General features: G+C 35.0%; 1 protein-coding gene across 1 annotated transcript in view; it reads left to right on the top strand.

Annotated features, from left to right (window-relative positions):
* Positions 1-174: 174 nt before the first annotated feature.
* Positions 175-23,349, top strand: part of CWC27 (CWC27 spliceosome associated cyclophilin) — a 94,442-nt gene continuing 71,267 nt past the window's right edge. Inside the window, exons 1-10 of the mRNA XM_021534375.3 lie at positions 175-346; positions 1,078-1,174; positions 2,726-2,838; positions 4,051-4,194; positions 4,979-5,077; positions 5,238-5,341; positions 6,290-6,359; positions 8,770-8,849; positions 11,046-11,079; positions 14,916-15,091. Of these exons, the coding sequence (XP_021390050.1) occupies positions 305-346; positions 1,078-1,174; positions 2,726-2,838; positions 4,051-4,194; positions 4,979-5,077; positions 5,238-5,341; positions 6,290-6,359; positions 8,770-8,849; positions 11,046-11,079; positions 14,916-15,091 (959 nt within the window). The 5' untranslated portion in view covers positions 175-304. The remainder of the gene's footprint in view (positions 347-1,077; positions 1,175-2,725; positions 2,839-4,050; positions 4,195-4,978; positions 5,078-5,237; positions 5,342-6,289; positions 6,360-8,769; positions 8,850-11,045; positions 11,080-14,915; positions 15,092-23,349) is intronic.

Genomic DNA, 23,349 nt, shown 5'->3' with positions numbered 1-23,349 from the left:
CAGGGAAGGCAGGGGACCTCAGCGCCCCTAGGGCGGGAGCAACGCTGGGAGACCCGAGAGGTGTGGAGAAGCCTGCCGACATTTCCCCAGACACGTTGTTTCTCAGTGAATCTCGGAAAGCCTCTGGCCGAGGACTCGTTCCTTCATCCTTTCTTCGGCTTGTGCAATTTCGTCCCCCCTCCCCTGGGCTGCATAGGGGCGCCCAGCATGGCGGGCGGCTCGGGGCGGTAGGAAGTGCTGGCGGCGGCGAAGCGGGTCCGGCTGCTGGGGAGGGCTCGCCGGCCGGGCCGCTCCTTTCCCCACCATGAGCAACATCTACATCCAGGAGCCGCCTACCAACGGGAAGGTGAGGCTGCCTGGGTGAAATCCTGGAGAAGCTGTATGTTGTAGGGTTATGGGGGGACAGGCGAGAGGAACACGAGCTGGGGTGGTGGTGATGATAGTGATGGTGGTGGTGGTGGTGGTGATTGGGGGTGGAGAGGTCGTTGTTTCTGTGGTTGATTGGTTTGGTTAAAGTTACTTCTTTGAGGCTGCCAGAGTCAAAGCATGTGGCGTGATGTTTGGAGACATAACACAGAGCAGTCCTCGGAGTTTTTAATTTAATTTTTAATTTAATTTTAATTTAATTTTTTAATTTAATCTGCTTCGGATTATAGTTTACCTCCTTAATTTTGTTATGATCTCTCACTGGATATTATGTTCCTTGTAAGGGCAATATCTGGATATTTATGGCTTTTTTTCCCCCCATGCTGCTCAATATAGAAATGATAAAGGGTATCTAAAGTTTCTGTGAAGCATCAGCCATCTTATGTTATGTGTTATGCTATGTTATGTTATGTTATATTATGTTATGTTATTACAACTATATTATACATCTTTATTATGCATATTGATTCAGAGCTGTATCTCAAGTTCTGGAAATGCTAGTTAGAACTAACAGTAGCTACCTGACATACTTAAATATATATCACTCTTACAAATATAACAAATTCAGATTTAATTTTTTTGGGCAGTTTTACCTTTGATCAGTGACTAAGTTACAGTAAACTGAGTCTTCATTTATCTGTGTGTTTATAGGTTTTGCTGAGAACTACTGCAGGAGAGATAGATATAGAATTATGGTCAAAAGAAGCACCAAAAGCATGCAGAAATTTCATCCAGCTATGTATGGAAGGTAATGATTGAATGGGGTGGGGAGCTGTTGAAATTAATTACTACGTGATCTTTGTGCCCTTTCTGTAAAATAGAGGTCATAATTATATTTTGACTTTAGTATGTCAATAGGTTTATTTGTGTTCAGAAATTATTAGTTAACACTCTGGCAATGTTTTTCAAGGTTACCAATGAAGCTAGTGGAGAAAAAAAATAAAAATTTTGGATGATTTTCTCAAATTAAGCTGATGACCTAGAATTGAAACATTGTCTTTCTGAGTCTTGAGAGGCTTTCTTTCAGCAAATGTCTACAAATTATAACAACATCAGTGTGTGCATAAAATGGCAGTGATACAATATTGGCCATTCTCCAAAACTGTCATTTCTGCATCACAATTTACACTATCATTTCTTTTTTCTTTTTTCCCTGAGCACTCCTTATGTTTCAGTTACTGTATTTTTTGATTGATAAAAGCTCTGTAAAACTTTCCAGCAAACTAGTGGGTTCTTGAATGAGAAGCTCCCTTTTGAGAAAACTGTAACAAAAATCTATGAAAGGCTTGATGCCTTTATATGTTTTCTAACTGGTATTATTCTCCTATTTAAGCATTTGTAAAATTGTGAAGAGTTCTTTTTGCCTTCATATGTTAAACAAAAATAGCAGTCTAAGCTTTGTGCCTCCAGCATAGATCCAGTCTGTTTTGTCCAGTCTCTTTTCCTGAATGTTGAGACTTTTTGCAATGGTAAAGGAATTTCTAAGCCCATGATAAAGGTTCATATGTGCTCAGTGGGTTTAATTTAAGTCTGATTTTTTTTAATTACTGTAAAGCATCTTGTGCTTTATAATACATTTAAGTATTTCTCATTAATATCCTAGCATATAACCATCCATGACTGTGTCTAGTTATGCTGCAACATTTGCACACCCTGCCTTATCTTGCAACATGCTACAGAATTATTTATTATTATTATTATATCAACCAGGGGTTTGATTCAGGTAAAGTTTTGTTTTCAATCCTTTTGTTTTCTTATGATCGTATAACCTCTATCAGATAGATAAAAGAAGATATCTTAGAGAGCAAAATGTACCACATATTTTATTCTGCAAAAATTACCAGTTTCAATACAGTGCAGGTGATTAAAGATGTTCTATGCTAGTGAGTGAAAGTGCAAATCATCTGTATATGGGTATTGCTAATGGCTAATGTTGTATGTGAGATCTCATCCAGGATACAGCACCATATTTCTAGTTCTCCTTTAAAATTGGTGCATTTTGATAGTGTCATTCCACTAATAAAATCTTAAAAGTTGAAAAGAATGTAATTCATCAAGGTCATCTTGTCAGTGATGGGCAGGATTTTTTGCAAAAGAAGCATGTGATACCACAGGTTGTGATTTCGTAAGTCTGTGGAGAATAGAACGGAAACAAATAGAAGCCAACAGTGGAATCTAGTTGCAGTATTTGCTTTCTGGAACTTCAGTCTCTGGATATCACTGCATGATCTGTATGAAAGTTTGGGTTTGAGACCACTTACATGTATTTAAAATATATATATTTCTTTTTCTTTTTTAGAGTATTACAATAACACAATATTTCACAGAGTAGTGCCTGGCTTTATTGTGCAAGGGGGTGACCCCACTGGTACTGGATCAGGAGGAGAGTCAGTCTATGGAGCTCCTTTCAAGGTGTGTATCTGTTACTTACACATTAATTTGTTGGGTATTCTCTATCCTTTGTTATTCCTACCAAGTTCTGAAAAATCAAATGTTACATGAAACACATACTTGAGCAGTAGTTGCCTTCATGTGCTACTTCAGTGTGTTTGAATATCCCCTTCTAAATTGAGAGTTCTTAGATCTAGCTATGCTGGTATAATGATAAACCTGGGGGCTCAGATCCTGAGCAAAGCTACACACAGGCTGAGCAGCTGTGTTCTGTTCTGTCTGACTGTTTTATTTCAGGTGGGGCAGGCACCTTTAATTTGTGACTGAAGCTGCAAAGCCTGTTTCTAGGCCTTCCAACTTCTTGCTGACTTTTGCATTTCGCACAAGCCTGAAGTTTGTGGGAGGGAATGGTTCCTGAGCAGAGAACAAAACAAAAATTACCAATATTGTAGTAGCATTGCTGCTTCAAAGTAGTGGTATCTCAGTATTGCAGTGTTTAGAATTGTGATATTGCAGTGGTATTCAACATGTTCGCCTTGCTTTGAAAGGAGTCTTATTTTGTCTTCCTAATTCTCGACAATGTTCTTCCTATGGATTTTTGCATTACTCTACTATTACAAACTGTTATTGTGCTTTTAGTAACTTTACATGAATTAGGATTTAAATTCAGTTTTCCCATAAATACAGTGATTGTCAAGAATAGTATTTTTGCGAGAAGTGTATGAAATGCAGTTACTTTTTAAAATTTTCTTAATATTGGAGGATAACAAATGCAAAAAAAAATAATGAATAACAATTGATTTTTAGGCAATAACTGAAAAAAGATAAAATTAACAAGACAGAACTTAAAAGTTTTTTGATTAGTAATGTGTCTTTATGTTATTGATAATTTAGTTTCTAATTTTTTGTTTGGTTTTTGTTAATTGTTGGTTTATGGTTTCTTTTGAAGATTGTTCATTTGTTTCCATCATGAGAGGCACTAGGGATTAGAAATACTGACAAAAAGTAATTTTTACTGCTCATAGTAGGAACGTCTAAGTATAATTCTAGCATTGAGCTTCAAAATACTTGGGATTTATTACTGTCTGAATTTAAAAGAAAATTAGCAGCATTTTTTGTGTGTGCATGTTGATGTAAGTAGTGTCACTCCTATCTCCTATCATGCTGCAGCTAAAGGAGTGAAAAGATAGCTTAATACTGAACTCATTCTCTTTTCTATCCTGCTTTTACCAGGATGAGTTCCACTCACGATTGCGATTTAATCGAAGAGGACTTGTTGCTATGGCAAATGCTGGGCCCCATGATAACGGGAGTCAATTTTTCTTTACATTGGGTCGTGCAGATGAACTTAACAACAAGCACACAATCTTTGGAAAGGTCTGTTACATTAATTGGAATCCCAGTTTAAGTCTGACAGAAGCTACTACAAGTTTCTCTGAAGGCTGGTTTAGTATTGTTTGCTGCTATGTGCATTTGAAATTTATTTCAGTGCTTTCTATGCTTTCTCCATTCTCTTCGTTTCTTATATTTGGCATATATTTCTTATATGTTTCTGTGGGTTGTTCCTGTTATTATCTATCTTGCTTTTGTTATTCTTCTAAATTGTATTTTCATGTTGTGCTGCCTGTAAATAATCTTATTTGTATTATTATGGCTCTGTAATTAATCAGTTCATCTAATACTAATGACATGTTAGAAAATTCTATTTAGAATTAATTAGATTCTAATTACCCAAGAAGGGTCAGGAAGATGAAATACATGAGATTAATTTACCACTCTCATTATTTACTTAAAAGAAAACAAAGCAAACATTTTTTTATTTCAGTGGTTTTTGTTTTCCTGTTTCGTAGCTCACAGTAAGACTTCAACATCTTTATCTGCATACATTCTCAAAACTACCTGTATTCCTTCAACTTTTGCCATTAAATTTTAAAACCCAAACTTTTGTTTGAGTTTTAAAATTTACTAGTACTGCATTGTGTACATTTACAAGTACATTACATTGTACTTGCTGTCTTTTAGAAGTCTTACATGCTTACAGTATTTCCTATAGCACCTGTACTTTCAAAATTTTTTACATAATAATTGTCTTGTATTTTGAAGAATAAATAACACAAATTACAGTCTTGCACTTTCAAGCGTTTCTTTGTAAATTTGCCAGGTTACAGGGGATACGATATATAATATGTTGCGTCTGGCTGAAGTAGAGGTTGACAAGGAAGAGAGACCTCTCAGTCCACACAAAATAAGGAGTAGTGAGGTGAGTATGTTCTGTTTGAAATGTGACATTTAAAATTTTTTTTTGTGCATAGTCTTCAGAAAACTTGGCTTGTCCTTTTGCATATTGTTTTAAAATATCAAACCACTTAATTACAAAATATTTGCTAAAGACATGTTTAAAATACTGTTTTTTTAAACAGGTTTTGTTTAATCCTTTCGATGACATTGTCCCACGACCAAACAGAAAACTGAAAAAAGACAAACCAGAAGAAGAAACTAAAAAGTCTAAAGTAAAAGGCACAAAGTAAATATATGCAAGAGAAATGGTGGTTCATTTTCTTTCACCTTTAATTTGTACCTTGGCAAGTTTTTGCTTCCATTTATGCGTTTGAAGTCCTTCCTTGTTTCTGGGAGGTGGGGTCATGCAAATCTAGTTTCTCTCACTGAAATGTTACTGTGCATCTGCTGAGCTGTAACTGTTTCATGCACAGTGTAGTTTTTTGAAATAATAGCAGGTAGTTTCTTTCCTATGTCCTGCTATGTGCAGTCATCTGAGATGACACTGCAGTTAAAACCTCCTGGTGGGAATAACTGGGTCACAGCTCAGTTGTTTGGGATTTTTTAAACTTATTTCCTCATATATCATTTCTCCCCCATTGTAGAACTTAGCAAGAAGCAGGCATTTTGACATGGGAAATTTTAGTTTCTGTGAATGAAAATTCATAAACATGTGATGAAAAGTAATAGGAATGTTAAAGTGGGCATGCTGTCAGTTCTGCTGCATAAAAATAGAACATGTTGCAGCTGACTGGTTCCAACAAAGTGAACAATTAACTCTTGAAAAATAAATTACAGCTCATTTTTTTTAATTGCATTCTGTGAATGTGTACACATTTGATACATTTCTGAGCTTTCATATCTTGAAAATTTGTGTCTTGAATGCTGCTCTGTTGAGAAAAAACTGCAACAGAACTGTCAACATTCAAGAATCTGGGAAAGTGAGTCAAGACAGGATTTCTTAAACTGTCTTAACTGATGTTGTATTTCAGGAGTATAATACAACATGCTGTTCTGAATATTTATGATTTATTGCAAAGCAAAATGCAGTAGTTGGTTGGAATTGGTCCATTTAACAGGATAAAAAGTTCTTTTTTAAAAAGTCATGTATAATATGAATGTAATATATTTAAAGTTAATGGAATGTTACTAAGACAGTATTTAAAATTTTACTATTTTTTTTTTTTTCTTAAAGAAACTTTAACCTGCTTTCCTTTGGGGAAGAAGCTGAAGAAGAAGAGGAAGAAGTCAGTAGAGTTAGTCAGGTATTGTACCAAATTATCGTGATTTGTCTTTCCAAACTAATTATCTTTTCTGCATATTTGTGGAAAGCTTTAAAGTTTTTAGTCTTCTCCCTACATTTGCATTTTGAACAATAATAATAGCAGTTTCTTCAGTTTTTAGGATTCTGCTGTTACAGCATTTTGAAAAAACAGAGGTTCATAGCTTTCTTGATTTTGAGGGCACCTTGAGTTACTCCATGAATGTTACATTTCCATGAACAAAAAGTTTCATAGTATAAGTTTATCTCTGCTGTTTAAAAGTCATGGAAGCAATTGATACTTTATTCTTTTTCAAGTCCTTTATTAATGATTGCAATTATATAGTAAAATACTTGATTACTGAGGATAATCTTATGCATTTCCAGTGTATGCTTAGCTCCATTTTTTTACATTTATCCATCCATCTGTAAGCAAAATGACATGTGAGTATTGTGGAAAAAATAGTCCATTATCATAATTTAATAGTGCATTATAGTGAAATGTTTGCATTCACAGAACCAGAATTGGTCTAATTTTTCCTTTCCTGGCTTGGCACTAAAATAACATTAATTTAAAAATTTCTTAAATAAATTTCTGATTTATCTTCTACTGCTGACGAAGTTGTTTTGGTAGACTCCTAGGCTTTCTACAGTACATCGCTGCTTGAGTTAGTGATTAGACAGCATGGTTCTACATCCTGTACCACATAAGTGAAAAAAATGGTTGTTAGTACTCAGAAGTTAGCTGAAATACAAAAGAAAAACAGTGAATAATGATGGACAATATTATAGTGAGATAATGATAATAGAGATTTATTTCAATATCAGCTTTAACTATTTTTCTTTCCTTTTTTCAACTTACCAGTCAGACAAAGTTTACTTGTTTACCTTAATATGCTCATCTGCTGTTTTGCTCTGGCCGTTTATCTGGTTTCTGATACTGAGTTTGACTCAGTTGCTTGGACTTCCTTTCTTTTCATGCCAAATACTTGTTTTCAGTTTAAAATTATCTAAATAGAATGCCTCTTTCATGATAAGCCTAGTTTCAGTGTTTCCATACTCTCTTTCAATTCAGCCTCAAAAACTCATCTGCTTATTTGTCCTGACTAAATTCTGGATTGGTTGGAGCTAGATAAGTAACCACAACAACTCTTTTTGAAGAATTTCTCGTCATTTTTTTTAACAAAATAAAACCTTTTTGATACCTCATTGTTTGTTCATAAGAGGTCTAGATCAGTGTCTCTGTAGTTCTGGACATTATCTTAAGCTGATTAAGTTGAAATGCATGAGTATCAGCACTAACTTGCATTCTTTGTTTTTGATAAGAAAAATGGAATGTCAAAGTTGTTATTGAGATTCTTTGACACCTGCAAACTTAGAATCCTATGAGCTTTTTGTGGTTGCTAGATGCAGTAAGTCTTGCTTGTTTTAAGAGGGGCACAGAAGCTCTGAGTAAAACCCCTTTAAAGCCATTAGTGCAGTCAAGGATCTGGCTCTAGGGCCCCCACTGGTCATTGATCAGTCTTAGCCTTCAGTGTCCAAACTGCTTATTGTTTGTACCTGTTTGGAGCATTTTGCCATACACAGCCCCAGCACCACTCCAAGCACACTGACCCTTCCTTAATGAAGGAATAATCTTTTCATTTGCTGAATGTGTTAGTCTTTGTTTTCTACATTAAAAAAAAATTGTAGTTGCATTTAAATAAATAAAATTTTGTCCACATGTCTACTTGTCTTCCCAAAAGCATTAGACAATGCATCTGCAAAGGAGACATTCACAGTACAGACTGTTCCTGCAGCAGAGATTTTCAGTCTGATTTTTCTCTGAAAATGAAGAATATTTCTTTTTCAGATTAGCATGCAGAATGCTTCCTAACTGCACTGTCTCTTTTTATTTGAATTCTTGTGTCAGTAGATCATTTCTAAATTATGTATTCCAGACTGATATATTGCAGTTTGTTAATTTCTTTCCTTAGGGATCTAATTAGTGTTCTTCCAATTAATAAGTACTGTTTTGCACATGATGGTTCTTTCAGTTGTCATGTGTCATTATTGGAAAATTAAGTTCTTACCTCTTTATTCATTCAAGTGTATATGTGCTACACCTACTACCTTTATGATGTGTAATGATTGTACGTGATTAAACGGTATCCTTTTTTTTTTTCCTCTCTCTCTGTCCTTTAAAACTAAGTGCATTGCTATTGCAAAAATAAATCTGTGGAATCAGTTTGATGTTTCTCTTTCTGGAACACTTTATCTTCCTTCTGTTCTTAAAAGTGTTTATGCTTACTGGATAGGCTAAAACTAAAAAAACACAGGTTATGTTTTTTTTTACCATAATCCTTTTTCATTATCTAGCCTCTTGATATGAAATGAATAATAGCTTATTTTCTTTTTTCTTTTTCTTTTAACAGAGCATGAAGGGAAAAAGTAAAAGTAGTCATGATCTCCTGAAGAATGATCCACATCTTAGCTCAGTTCCTGCTGTCAAAAGGTCAGTATGTAATTTCCAATTTCTAGAGCAGATCTACTTTCAATATGTTATGACCAGTTATCAGCATGTTTACTTGTTTAAGAAATGTCAATTCACATTACTCTTTAAAAAATTAAGAGTGCCAGTGCTAAATCAGACCACATATTTCTCTAACCCACTAAGCTGTCACCACCACTGACCATCAGTGGATGCCCAGTAAAGAGTAAAAGCAGTGCAAATGTAAAGTTTATGTGAGTAGTCTTCCAGCTGCCATCAACTTTCACGTCAAAGGACTGTTGGAGTTTGATGTGGTTCATCTATTTGGTAACCTTTAATAGAGCTCTCCTCAAAGTGTGTATTAAGTCCATTGTTTCAATTCCACCATCATGTCTACGGCAGAAGAAATATCCTCCCTTTTTCTTCTCAACCTGGATGCTACCAGTGGCATTTCACCAATTCTAACTTTCATTCTGAAAGAAACAGCAAGTTGACAGTCCCTTTTGTACCTCTCTTTACCACAATCTTTACCATAGACTGTCTCTTTCATGGCCTAAACTTTTAAAGTTACTTAAATTTTCTTCATGTTGAAGATGATCTGTGCTGTGATTATTCTATAGGGTTGCTTTTCCCAACTTTCTAGAATTTATCTTTTTTTTTTCCCAGTTCTAAAGAACAAACAAAATAGCAAGTTAATCAAAAATCTTTGTGCTTGAATAAGCTTGGTTTTCTTCTCTATTTTTTCTACTTTATAAATTCTGATTTTAACCACAGTTGAATTATAAAGTGAGAAATATCCACGAAAATATATTAACTCCAAGAATTTGCTTATCTTAGAATCCTAGACTAGTTGGTTTGGAAGGAACCATTAAAATTTATCACACCCAACCCCCCTTTAGTGGGCAGGGACATCTTCAACTAGATCAGGTTGTACAGAGCCCCATTCAACTTGGACTTGAATGTTTCCAGGGGTGGAGTATTTACCACCTCTCTGGGAAACCTCCTCCAGTGTCTCACCATCTGCATCATAAAAAACATCTTCCTTATGTCTAGTCTGAATTTACCCTCTTCTGGTTTGAAACCACTACCCCTTGTTCTTTCACAACAGGCTCTGCTAAAAAGTCTGTCCCTGTCTTACAGACCCATGCTAAGTATGTAAAGGCTGTGTGTTATAAGGTGTCCCTAGGGTCTTCTCCAGTCTGACCTATTGTGCCTTTCCCCATTGGAGAGGTGATCATCTTCGTGGCTCTCTTCTGGAGTCCCTCCATCAGGTTTCTGTCCTTCCTGTACTGGGACCCCAGAGCTGATGCAGCACTGCAGGTGAGATCTCAGCAGAGCAGAGGGACAAAATCCCCCCCATGGCCCTGCCCACACTGCATGCAGCCCAGGGCACAATTGGCTTACTGGCTTGAAGTCATCGTCAGCTCATGTCCAGCTTTTCATCCACCAGCATCCCCAACTCCTCCTTGCTGGGCTGCTCAGTCTATTCATCCCCTGTGTGCATTGATACCAGCAATTGCCCTGACTCAGGTGCAACACTTTATTAAATAATGTCATTGATTGCAACACATCTAGTGTTTCTTTAATGATCTTGATTACTATTGATTGCTTTTAGCACACTTCAAAGCCTTGACTTGTGAGACTTCTTTAGTATTCCTTGGTTTTTCTCTAGCATAATTTCTTTTTTTAAAATGTGGGTTAAAATGGTTCAAGGACCCTTATTATTTGTGATAATTAACAGTGGGTGTGTTAGCTATAGTGTATTCAGATAGATTTCTTTCTTAATTCACCAATCTGTAGCTGTGTAACAAATTTAAATCTTGATGTTAAGCTTAAGTATCAGTAAAATGCATCTTCCAAAATATAAACTAGTTGCAATTAAATGCTACTAATTGTTTGATAAATGAGACCAAAAGCATCTCAACTGAGTTTTGGTGGTTTTAACTATACGTATTAGTGTTTTGCTTGAATAGCTCAAGATTTGTCCATTGCATGAATGCCCTTGTTTTTAAGTATTTTTAATTAGAAAAGGTTGTGACAGTCAAATGATAGAAAATAATATTGATAATTTTAAAATAAATGTGAGGATGATATAAAGTAGTAAGTTTACTAAATTTTCAGGTGGCTAACAATTTTTTTTATTTAAGAAATGTTGAGTTTTAAATATTATTTTAAATCTCTAGGACTTTAAAGTAGTTACTTTTTTTTTTTTTCTTTTAGTGAAGTGGCAAATGAAGAACAGGATTTGAGTGAGGCAAGTATTATTTTTTACTAATAATTTTTTGTTTTTTACTATGTTCAGATAAGATATCCATTGGGGGGCAAATGTTACTTTAGAAATCTTTAAGAGCTAGCTCAAGTCAAATTTCTGGCAAAAGTGTGAAGGCTCTCTCTAAGCTCTAAGGTTTGGCTATTCGCAACAGAGTAGAATTAGCATACTACCTGCTACGTTTTATAGAAACTGATGGTATCATATTTCAGTTAGTAGATTAGTTATGTAGGATTATGGGATATGGTTTGTGTACCAAAGGATGACAAACCACCAGAGTGATAAAACACCCTGAAAGTTCTTCTAAAAAAATAACTAAAATCAAGTTTGTCATGAATAATTATATAATTGCAGTGTTTGAGGGTAAGTCTGCATGTGAGTCAGAGTCCTGTTTGAAAGATTTCTTCAAGAGAACAGTAACTCAGCAAATTATTAAATTGTATCAGTGAAATTGTATTGAAGATTGTCACCTCTGAAAGATGGAATTGGAATAGTCAAGCAGTAACATTCATCTAAACATAGAGGCAGTTTAAGTGCAAGAAAGCTGTCATACATGGTGCCAGTAAGCATAAATTTGTTACCTGAAGTATGTCTCTGTCTCCAGACATAGATCATGGGAGTACCCCTTTGAATTGCCATTGAGATAAAGATGTAATATATGACTAGCACTGTAATCTCCCATTCATCTAATTGAATCCTGGAAAGTAATTGTTTTCTACATCTGTCCATCATGCACAAGTATTATCTACACTGTGTGTTGACACAGTGGAAGGAAGAGCACAGTCAGTCCCATTCATGTGCCTAAAAAAGCCCATCTGCTTAGACACTTTTTCTCTTCTCACAAGGCATAGTATGAATTTGGGCTTTTTCACTCTTCTCCTTTGTAATTCTTGCTGTATAGGAGCATTTTAGTGTTAGAAGGGTTTGGAAAATGCTATTTAATTAGTAATTTTCAGATATTCAAATATCCTTTTCTTAAGCAAACTGGATTTGGGGAGTGTAGAACATGGGTGTATTAGGCTGAAGAATAAAAATTTAAATAAATATACTAATTAAGCCAAAGTTGGAAATATGAAGGCTTTTTCTCATTTTTTCCTGGAGAGGTGTTCTCTTTAGATTGTATTCCATTTAAGGTTTAGCTAAGATCTAGCTCTTCAGGCAGTTACCTGGGTCTTGTGAAGTAGTATTTTATAATCTCTCTTGGAATTATTTTAGTTAGCACATCATAGGATCACTTTTGCATTTACACAGCTGCAACATGTTGTTAGTATTATAGCCAAACCTGGGAGCAAATAATTCTTCCAGATCTTCCTACTTCCCCCAGCCTACAAGGTCATAACATGTATGAGAAACTCTTGTTAGTATTCCCTAAGTACCTGGCCACACCTGGCCTTGCTGTTCCTGCTATTAAATACCATCCTGTTTCTCTTACTGCAGTCCTCAAATTTGTACACTTAATTTTTTGAGAGAGCCTTTGTATTAGCAGTACCTCATAGCTATTTTGGTAGGATTCTTTTTGTGCCCAAGTTGTTAATGAAAACATTACATGAAATGTATTAACAAAATGTTTTCCCACGAGTGACATTTCTTTTCTGCACAATTTCTTTTTCTCTTACTATTTGTGTGTCAGTTGCTGAACAGTAAGTTTAATGTAGTCCTATGTGTAGATAAAATTAATTATCCATTCCTCAGTTTAATAATTTCCTTAAATGGAAAAATCACATTACATACAGTAGCCATTCTGTCACAAAGTGTCTCATTTCAATTTTTATTTTCATATTAAGGAGAAGAGTAGAAGAATAAGGCAACTCCACCCAGCTAATAACAGCAACAAGAAGTAGTATAGCTTTCAGGCAGGCAGTTTTGTATTTCTATGTCACAAGGAGAACAATCATCAGCCAACAGACCAGCCACTTCCCTTTTGAGGTGCCATGCAGTTCAGTCTGGATTGTTGAATCTTTTGTTAGACCTGTTTGTTGAGAGAAAGAGGGACTGAAGGAGGAGACTGGGAAGGAGAAAAGAGTAGAGCTGCAGGAGGGAAAGCAGTTGAGGAGGAAGGGCATGTCCTATCTACTCTGTGTTTTTCTAGAAGGAAAATGGTGAAATACTGTGCAAACTAAGGCTGATGTATGGTTTGGGAAGTAGTGGATTTAGCCAAGTGGGACAAGTTAAACTGTTCTGTCTTTCCAATTTTAACCTTCTTCATGTTAGTCAGATACCTACAATTTTTAACTAACTTACTGCTTAGCAAATGCTGGTTGTCTAGAGTTGTGCATTTTATTTCAGAAGTTCTCCTGTTCAATTAGTTGTGTTTCAGTGAAATGCTTTTCCTAAGCCCTAGTCAAATCTCCACCAGGAGCCTGTCTTTGTCCTTGACTGCTAAAGACTTCAAACACACTTTTTTTTTTGGACCTCCCCCTGCTATTGAGATCTGTAGTCACCCATCTCTCTGACAATTTATCATGTAAGCAAATCTTCCAGAAGGTTTCATTATCTCCTATGTCAAACAATATCTTTCTGGTAAATTAAGGGAAATGTCGATCCTGTTCCAGTTTTCTCTTCCCATGTTAAAAAGGAGCAGACAAAACTGCCCCAACAACCTTTCAGTCTTTTCATTGGCAAAATATTCAGCTGTTTTACTGTGCTGAATATTCAGAAATTCTTTCTTATTCTGACTGGTCTTGTCTTGTCTAAATCTCAAATCTAAACATTCCAAAAGATTCCTAAACAGTGACTCCACTACAACTTCTGAAATCCAATTCTTGATTTTTCTCTTCTATTCCCAAATTTTGCCTCTTTCTGTTTTTTACCTTTTTTATTCTATCCTCCTCCATGTTTATGGACAAGGCCTTCATACTACTTTTTGTCCTACCTCTGTCACACGCAGGACATGTACATGTTCTTCCTTTCCAAGTACTTACATTCTGGCAGTCTCCTGGATACAGTGAAGTCCTCTAGATGACTATTTCTTAGTGTCCTTTCTTTCTTTGGCAAAAATTAGGATCACGTAGCATGTTACACTTTCCTTTTGCTGATGAGCATCACACCAAAGTAAATGTAAAAAAATACACTGTGTCATCTTCAAGCTGTCATTCTTCAATCAAGGTTAATACAGACTTACTTCTTCAATGAAGGAAACAGTCAAACTTAAAACCTTTGGTCTGGTCGGGCCACTTGTTCATTCTCCAACTATTTCTCCCTTCAAATGTCTTTGATCCAAGGTGCTTTATCCCCTTTTGCCTACCTGTGCTAGGCGTGGAGGCCTGAGGCCTCGCCTTTGACCTCTGTAGCAAGCTGCAATGATTGATTCCACAAGTTTTCACAGCCTGCTATGATCAATTTAGTATTTATAAATTCCCTAATAGGAGCTGATGGGCTACCCTGTTCTATTCATCATGACTGTAGTATAGCTGTGTGGTAGGGAGTTAAGTTTTTCGTTCAGTGGAAAATGAAAGATGGTACCATCATATCTCAATACCATAGAGAGACAATCTTATTGTCTCAATCAAATTTTGGATTCACGAACAATGGTACGGGTAATATCACACTGTGTGATGTCATTTACAGACCTGTAGGAATTAGTAGTCTAGAATAGACTGTTTTAGTTTTTTAACCCTACAGATAAGAAGTAATTTGTGTATGGAAAAGAAACTGTCATATTTGTGATTTTTTTGTTACCTCTGAAACAAATAAGGATATATTTCTTTGAAAAGTTTGCTTTTTTCTTGGAAGAGATTATATTTATAAGAAAAAGATTTCCATATTTGTCATTCTTACTGAAAAAAAATCTAAAGTAGTTTTATCATTTTAAATCAATAAAGGATGAAAAGGAACATGATGAAGATGCTGGTAGTGTAGAAGATGAAGCTGCTAGTAATGAGAGATTTCAAATAAAGGAACGCATTGCCAAGAAATTGAAAATTGATACAAGTGAAAATACTAAACAGCAACTTCAAGAGGAAGAAACCAAGACAGAAAGAAAAACAACTAGTCGCAGGTAAGGATTATGTTGTTTGGTAGGTGTTTTTATTTAGATTGTTTACAGTTTTAAGTTTTTCAAAATGTATTGATTCTTTGTATGGGAGTTTTATTTTTCCCTGTGAGTCAGAAATAAAGTATATTTATATGTATTTGTCAGTCTTTACTATCTTCTCAGTCGTAAGATTGAGTTTAGCAACTTCTTTGCCTGTGTTAACACATAGTAATTGTCCACCACTGAGACTCACAGAAAGAAGAGTCATCTGGTGGTCTGGTATAACACAATGTTCATCCCTGCAGTGTATCAGCTTTCCACTGCAGTGGACACATCAGTTTTTATTTACAGACATAAAAACATGGATTCCTGTCATGTAATTTAGTTGTGCCAGTGTTTGTGAGCATCCCTTCCAGTTTTTATATTGATCATGATGTCACGTGGCCTGAAGTACCTCTTTTGTCAACTGGGGCCACCTGTTCTGGCTTTGTCTCCTCATAGGTCCCAGACACTCCATTCCCCCTGCTTGCAGTACAAAAAGCAAAAAAGACTTTGGCTCTCTATATAACAGCTCTGTGTTCAACACAAGTCCAAAACACAGTCTCATGCTGGCTACTGCAGGGAAAATTAACTCCACCTCAGCTGAAACCAGCATGAAACTAATTCTGGAGCACTGATTTTCTGTTTTTCAGTGTTCCTTTCTCTCAGTAAGAGCAGTACATATTAGTACATATAGCACTGGATATAGTACACATTGCAGTACATAAAATAGAATATCATGAACTTATGGCTATCTTAGACATAACTAGGTATTTTTTTAAAGAACATGTACAAGACATCTTGCAAAACAGATCCTCTGACTTTTCTTTCTGTTGTCTTTGAAGTTGTGATGTGTGTTGCTTTGGGAATTGGCGGCTGTACTATCTCTGCTGTAAACAGATGGTCACAGGAAGTGGAGATCAATGAGTATGATGGATAACTTCAATCCAAAAATCTGGTTGCTAGTCCTGTGGTTGAGACTGACACAGTGTTAAGCTTCTCAGAGTCAATTAATTGTTCTTGGCTGGGGAAAATAAACAATTACAGTTTAGCATTAAATAGCCATATTCGGTAGTGAAGGCAAGGATTTAGAAATTTGGAAGTCTCTAAGAAAAGCTCTCTCTGAAAAAGATCCTTGAACTATATGGCAGCCAAATAACTTCTTTACAACAGCAAAGGGCTTTGGAATCTGTACATATTTACTGCCTACCTATCTGTCCCACTACCTCTCCACCAATCTGTTTGTGTCTGGGGTTTTATTAGAACGGCTACTGGAAACAAAATTGACTAAGGTATAATAGCAAGTTTGTAGCATGAAGAGAACACTAAGCTAGAGAATACCCTTAGGAATGAGGTACTCAAAGCCCAAGCTTGCATGATGTTGTAGCTTATTTTAAGAGACATTTGTGTAGTCAGTCTGTAAGCTGCTGGCTCTACATGTAGTCGGTCAATGTGTTCTGTTTGTGGTTATTCTGCTCTTTCAGGGAGGCAGTAGTAATAGTATTAAAGCCAAATGGGTTATCTTAACTCAGAAGAGGGTTTTATTGGTTGCATTTTAGCAGTTGGGAGCCATAGCCTTGGGAGATACTGCTTAATATCACAAGTAACATAAATTTCTAGACTTACTCTTTTCCAAATAATTGTCTGCAGTCCTCTGGCATGAAAATCAAAGGCACAGTATTGTTTGTTATAAATAATGTGTTTTTACATTTGAGGTCTGTTTAGGTAAAGTAAGATAAACAATATAAAGTTTCATTGTCTGAAATAGTGACTATTTTCATAGTGTACTGGAGATGTTTAATAATATACTCATGGGTGTTCACCATCTACTGTAGTCAAAGCCTGTGTTGATCAGAGGCAGAATGTGGGAGTTGTAAATATCGAACAAAAAGTTGGATGGGCTATTCATAGCTTGAGGGTATTGGCTACAGACATATCAGAGGTTGAAGAAATTTCTGATATCAAAATTTATTCCCTTCAGATACTTAAATGTGCTAGTAGAATAATTGAACTTCTAACATTTGTTTCAGAGTACTGCTTTTACATGCTTGACTTTTTCTGCAAAACAGTATTCATTTGTATCAGTCCAGTTTCTTTTAATCCAAATGCATTTATAAGGTGTATTTTAGCGAAGCAGTATGAAAACAATAGACACTTATTCAAATTCATGGTACTGAGATCCAATACCACTTCTAAATGCAACCATACTTGAAGTGCTCAAATGATGAAGTTAATTTTAGTCATTTCAGTATGCATTTTAACCTCTTGTGTATATTTTTAATATAGCTTTATACACTTGACAACTTCGTATTAGATAACTTGAGAAAAAAAGTCTCCCAATCATTCTGGCAAGTTGTTAGAGAAACTCTATTGGTCTGGGGTTTTTAAAAAAGCTTAAATCTAAACTTCACACTTTAAAACAGCTGTTTACCTATAGGAATGTTTAGAGATAGAAGAAGTGTTTGCCATCATTGCATAAGTAATAAAATTTCTTGGCATTGTATTAAATTTGTAAAATGGCAGAGGTTTGAGATGACTCTGACAGCTTCAGTGTAAATAGTCCTCTTGTAGTCTGGTAATTAAGATTTCTTTTCATCCTGTAGGTGGAGCTCAGATGCTACACATTTCTGCTTACTAGCTTTAAAAATTTTCAGTGCTTTTTGTTTTTAAGACAAGCATTGTGGGGTGAAATACAGTAGATTGTACAGTTTTCAGTGTATAATCAAGTTTAATTGCGTCCTTGTAATGGGTATGGTATTAAATGGCAACATGAAATAAGTGCTTAAAATAGCTGAACTATTGAGGAAGATAAGCTGACTTTTTGAGTAGTTAATATAATTTGAATTGAATTTGATGTTTCCTCTTGTATATTTTCTCTTAATAAGACTATAATTTGCAGTTGAACTAAGTAATCGTATTTATTTTGTTTTACAAACTATTACTATCCCAAGGAGATGCATAGTAGTAGTAGATAACTACTACTATCAACTACTTGTAATTTGTAGGTCTATTGCCACTTCTTTGCATTCCTGTTATTTTCTTAAATCCATTTGCTTGTCATTGGTAAAATAAATCATATGTGAAGCTTTACATATTTTCTGTTGCATATATAAGTAATTAATTCCTTCATCCTCAAAGTAGAAACCTGTTAACAGTTTTTAAGATGTAATTCCTCAGTCTTACTTTTTGTTGAAAAACAACTTAGATAAAAACTTACACCCCCAGGTCCTGTCATCTAGACACAATTATAATAAAAAAAGTTAATAATGCCAGACAGGGTTTCAAGTTCATGTTAAATCCAGTTCGGACCATACAGTAAAAATTGAATATTGTGAATACACCTCAACATTTTCTTGGCATCAACATGAATAAACATTGCCACACTGAGCACACAAGTTTGCTTTTCTAAATGCTTGTATAGTACTGTGGTGTGGAAAAGCCAAAAGTAATTTTACATGATCACATGGAAATCTTTTTAAAAAGATTTTGAAATCAAAACTTTTCTCTTTATAAATCTGCAGTTGTTATAAACTATGAATTAGATATTTTGTATCTGTAAATTAATAATTTACATTAAAATATGTTGTTTTAAATGTAGTTATTGTGTGCTTGTTACCTTATGCTTATAATGCAAGCACTACACTGTGAAACATAGTAAAAATATGTATTTATGTTTCTACTTATTTAAACTTAATCTAGTATCTTGTTTTGTGTTCAGCAACCTACTTCTGTTAATTGGAAGTAAATAACTATAGTAATGTGATGCCAGTACCATATATTTAGAGCTACTTAATTACTTTGGAATGTTAAGTGTTATCTGTTTCTATATGAACAGATATATTTCTTCATAAAACTACTGTTTTAAATTTAATAACTGTACTTCTAATAATACTAGCATTTTCTTAAACTAAGTGTAACTTACTATCAGGCTTTGTCCAATAATAGAGTTTTTCAGTTTTTTCCTGGTTTTTCAGTTTAGCACCAGAAAATAGACATTGTATGTTAGTAAGACTGGATTTTGAGGTTCTGAATGGAAACACTTTTTGCAACTGACTTCAAACTTCAGTGTACCTAGAGAAAAGCTTCTGTTTTCATACAGCAAATTTAGGTATTTTCTTAGTAGTGTTTTAAGCCAAAGGAGACAATTAGATAAACTGTGTATCTCATGCCATAATTTACTGCCAGTTACCCTTGTATTGAACTCACTGTTTGGCTACAGCTGAACAGGAAAGGTATTCATGCATAATTTTTGTAGATGTCAAGAGAGTGTAGTTTCCTCCATATTTAGTCAGTGAGTGTATTCTATTCCAGTACTTAAATATATGATTCCTAACAGTACTTCTTCCAGTTTTACATTTTAATTTGTCTGGGTTCAACTTGTAGCTACTGAATTATTTTTTGCTGAGCCTTTTTCTGAAATTCACTTCAGCAGACTGTATTTTCTCTTACTTCAACCACTTAAATTCTAATTGAGTCCTTTCATTAAGTTCTTTCTGGACTTCAAAGTAAGAAATTTTTTCTAGTCTTCAAATTGCTTGGATTCTTTTCCATCTCCAATTTTTAAACATTCTTTAAATCTCTTTCATCATTAATCTCTTATTAGCCTTAATAATACTGTATACAGAGAGCAGCAACTTTTTTTTTTTACTTCCACCTCCCTGTTCAGTCACAGGTTGACCATGTCAGCCCTTCTTACAGCCTTTAACTGATATCACTTAGGTTGCTTGGGCTTTCCAGTTTCTTGTCAATCATCACTCTCTGAGAATTAGTTGTCATTTTCTCTGTTTTTTAGTTCCTAGATTTTGGCAATTAGATCTTCGGCTTTTGTTTTATTCAGCAAGCCCTGGTTGCATAGAAGTTCTGGTATGACAGTTTGCTACTGTGGCAGTTTGGATTTAGTAGAGTTCACTGGAATGTATAGGTATCTTTCTACTCAATTGTTATGTGCCTCTGACAACTATTTTAAGCAATAACTTTGTAGCCTAATTCTTGAAGATGTTTTTTGGCCTTTTTTGTGTTGCTGGATTTTTTTAAGACTTCCTTACATGTATATACTGGGAAGCACATTTTCAGCTTTTTTTGATTGACTCTAAAATTAGCGAAGTTAGCAACCAGTCAGGAACTTATGCTTTGTTCTACTAAGGAACTCCCTGACAGCATTGTGTCAAAATTTGTATGCTACTCCACAACCTAAACTTCCCCTTTTTCAATTTTTTTCTCAAAATGAAACTCCTTGTACTCTGAAGTTTAACAGTGCCAATTGCAAAGTGCTGCACCTTGGTCAGAGCAATCCTAAGCACAAATAGAGGGTGAGCATAAAATGGATTGAGGGCAGCCCTAAGGAGAAAACTTGGGAGTATTGGTTGGCAAGAAGCTTTACATGAGCTGGAAACATGCATTTGCAGGCCAGGAAACCAGCTGGGCTTCTTCATAAGTATGGCCAGCTGGGCAAGGGAGCCAGAATGAAAGATGGGGATAAATTTTTTAGCAGGGTCTTTTGCAGTAAGAATAAGAGGCAATGGTTTTGTTTTTTTCAAAAAATAAAGGGTCAAACAAAGATGTTTTTTGCAATGAGGGCGGTGAAACACTGAACTGTTTGCCCAGAGAGGTGTTGGATGCTCTGCCCATTCAGTTTGTTCAGGATCTGGCAGAACAGAGCTCTGAGCAACCTGATCTAGTTGAAGATGTCCCTGCAATTGTAGGGTCCTGGAGGCAATAACTGTTAATCATCCCTCTTGAATCTCCTTTGAAAACAAACCATTCCATGGTTCTGTATCTCTTGTTAAGGGTAATGCTTGTGTTTCATGGGGAAATTATAAATACTTTTATTTTATTAAAAATCATTAATTCTGTATTTCAAAAAAGGCTTGTTCACTCTGTGTTTAATATGCTCCATCTTTATGGATTTTTTTTAAAACTAGGAGCCATTTTTAGTAATACACTGGCAAAACAGCTTGTGTTGTTTAATTTTAACTTAATTTGAAGCAGGCCATTTTGATACTAAAATAAGTGTTCAAAGCTTTAAACAATTTTAAGCAATGTATATATTAAATGTATACATTTCAACTTTATGCAAAAGTAGCTATTAATCACATACTGAAATAATTTTAAATAATATTGAATAAAATTCTAACTAATATTTCTGTAAGAGTGCAAAAACTCAGTGATGAATTTCAAGAGAGCAAGTAAGTAAATCTTTGCTACTCATCCTATTTTGATTCACGGTATTGAAATGTTTCTCTTAAATCCTAACTTTTAGTGGCCTTTATTACACTAAGCATATTTAGGACTGTTCTAAGTGTTCTGCTTGTTATTCTTCAGTGGTTAATAGATTTCCATTTCTGTTCTTTCACTCTTGCATTTAATTGTTGTTTGAAAAGCTTATTGGAGAAATACTGGGCATTGAAATGTGCTGATACATATACCAAACACTATGGCAGTATTTCAGTCTTTCTGTTTTTCTGTATCTTGATTAAACTGTTTCCAAACAAAATTTTATAAGGTTAGTCACTTGCGTTAGATACAGTACATCAAGAATACTAGCTAAATCAGACAATTCTTCTTGTTCATCATATAAATTCGTGAGAAGGTATTAATTGAAGCATGCAGACTTGGCCATGAAAACCTGACAAGGTTGTAGGAGATAATGCAGGTAGTTCCTTACCTGAGTATTTTCAGTGTGTATCAGGACAGTGCTCTTTCACTAGAGAAGCACTTTATGGAAATCTGGGCAGGACTCAGGCTCAGTAAAGGGTTAGAATTTGGATTATTATTTGAAGTAATGAAGTTATTCTATTATTTATGAATTAACTCTACAGCTTAAGAACACAGAAAGCACCTGCCAGTTGTCAAGATCAAAACATTTTCTGGGCATTACGCTGTAGTTACAGATACTCCAACACATACAGTCCTTGCTCACATGCCAAGTTCAGCTTGTACTCAGAGCGCAGGTGGGGCTCTACCTTTGAAGAGTTCTGAAGTTTATATCAGAAATAACATAGACAAAATGACACATGCCTCCAGTGGTTTGAAGATGGGACTCTCCTGAATTCTAAATACATTTAAAATTATTTAAGGGAATATGTCTTGTGTTTTATAGCCACTGCAAATGATATGCAAATATGCATAAGCTGAAGCTACCTGAAAAGTTTTTTTTTCTCCTGTGGCGTTAAGAAGAAACACAGACACTAACTGGTGGAAATTCATTGGCTAGGTACCAGAAACAGTGGGAATGGAAAGTAACCTGCAAAAGGAACTTATTTTTATGTATTCTTTTAAAACCCAGTTTGGTTGAGTGTGTTGATATAATAGCAGTTCTAAGTTTCTGCATTTCAGAAGGTATAAATACTTTCACATATTTGTAATTTATAAACTGAACTTTCTGTTTGTTTCTGTTTGGGCTTTCTTTGGCTTCTGTGAACATGTCTTTATACACCAGATCCCCAGAAAAAGAATGTTAGATACTTCTATGGTGCCTTGCTTGATCTTGACTATGGCAAATGTTAAACTAGTAAATCACACACTCACATGCACAGATTCACTACAGATGTAAAGAGAAAAAAGGAAAATACTTAGTTTTTTATATTTCAAGTGTCTGAAAGAAGGTAAATGTTTTCAGAGTATTTTGGTTTGGTACTGATATCCTAATTTTATAATTACATCATATACAGTCACCAACAGGCCATATATTCTTACAGTCATACTTACCTATATGTCAGATGTTTATTTTGATAGGATTCTACATTAATTCATGTGTATTTTGTATGCTTTGAGTGACTTGCTGTAGTATATAAATTCAGTAAGGATTTGAAATGAAATTGCTAATTTTTAAATTGCCATTTATCCACAACAAAATGAAAACTGCTCACTTTTGCAAATGTGACTCAATGATCGCAGTGAAACTATTAGTGTAAACAAAAATTTGTAAATAAGCTTGACAACCAATGAAGTTCCTTTGGAATGGAATTTAATAATAATTTTATGGTATGAGAATAAAGGAAAGAAAATAATATTCTGGTGAAAATGACAGAAAAAAATCCTTATCCTTGGGATTTAGTGACTTTTTATGATTGTCTCAGAGATTGTCATCTTCTGTTCTTGTCCACTTGGTCTGGTTTTCTTGCCAATTTTTATACAACTAGAGTGTTCTAGTTGCTTGTGGCATTCTCAATAGAGTTCATTGCTTACACAACCTCAGTAAATCAAATTCTAAAAAGTCAGCTACAAAATCAAGGCCAGAAGTA

Source organism: Lonchura striata, chromosome Z, assembly GCF_046129695.1.
Source record: "Lonchura striata isolate bLonStr1 chromosome Z, bLonStr1.mat, whole genome shotgun sequence".
NCBI lineage: Eukaryota > Metazoa > Chordata > Aves > Passeriformes > Estrildidae > Lonchura > Lonchura striata.
Note: the sequence above shows the minus strand (reverse complement) of the source record. Positions and strands in the feature narration are given on the sequence as shown.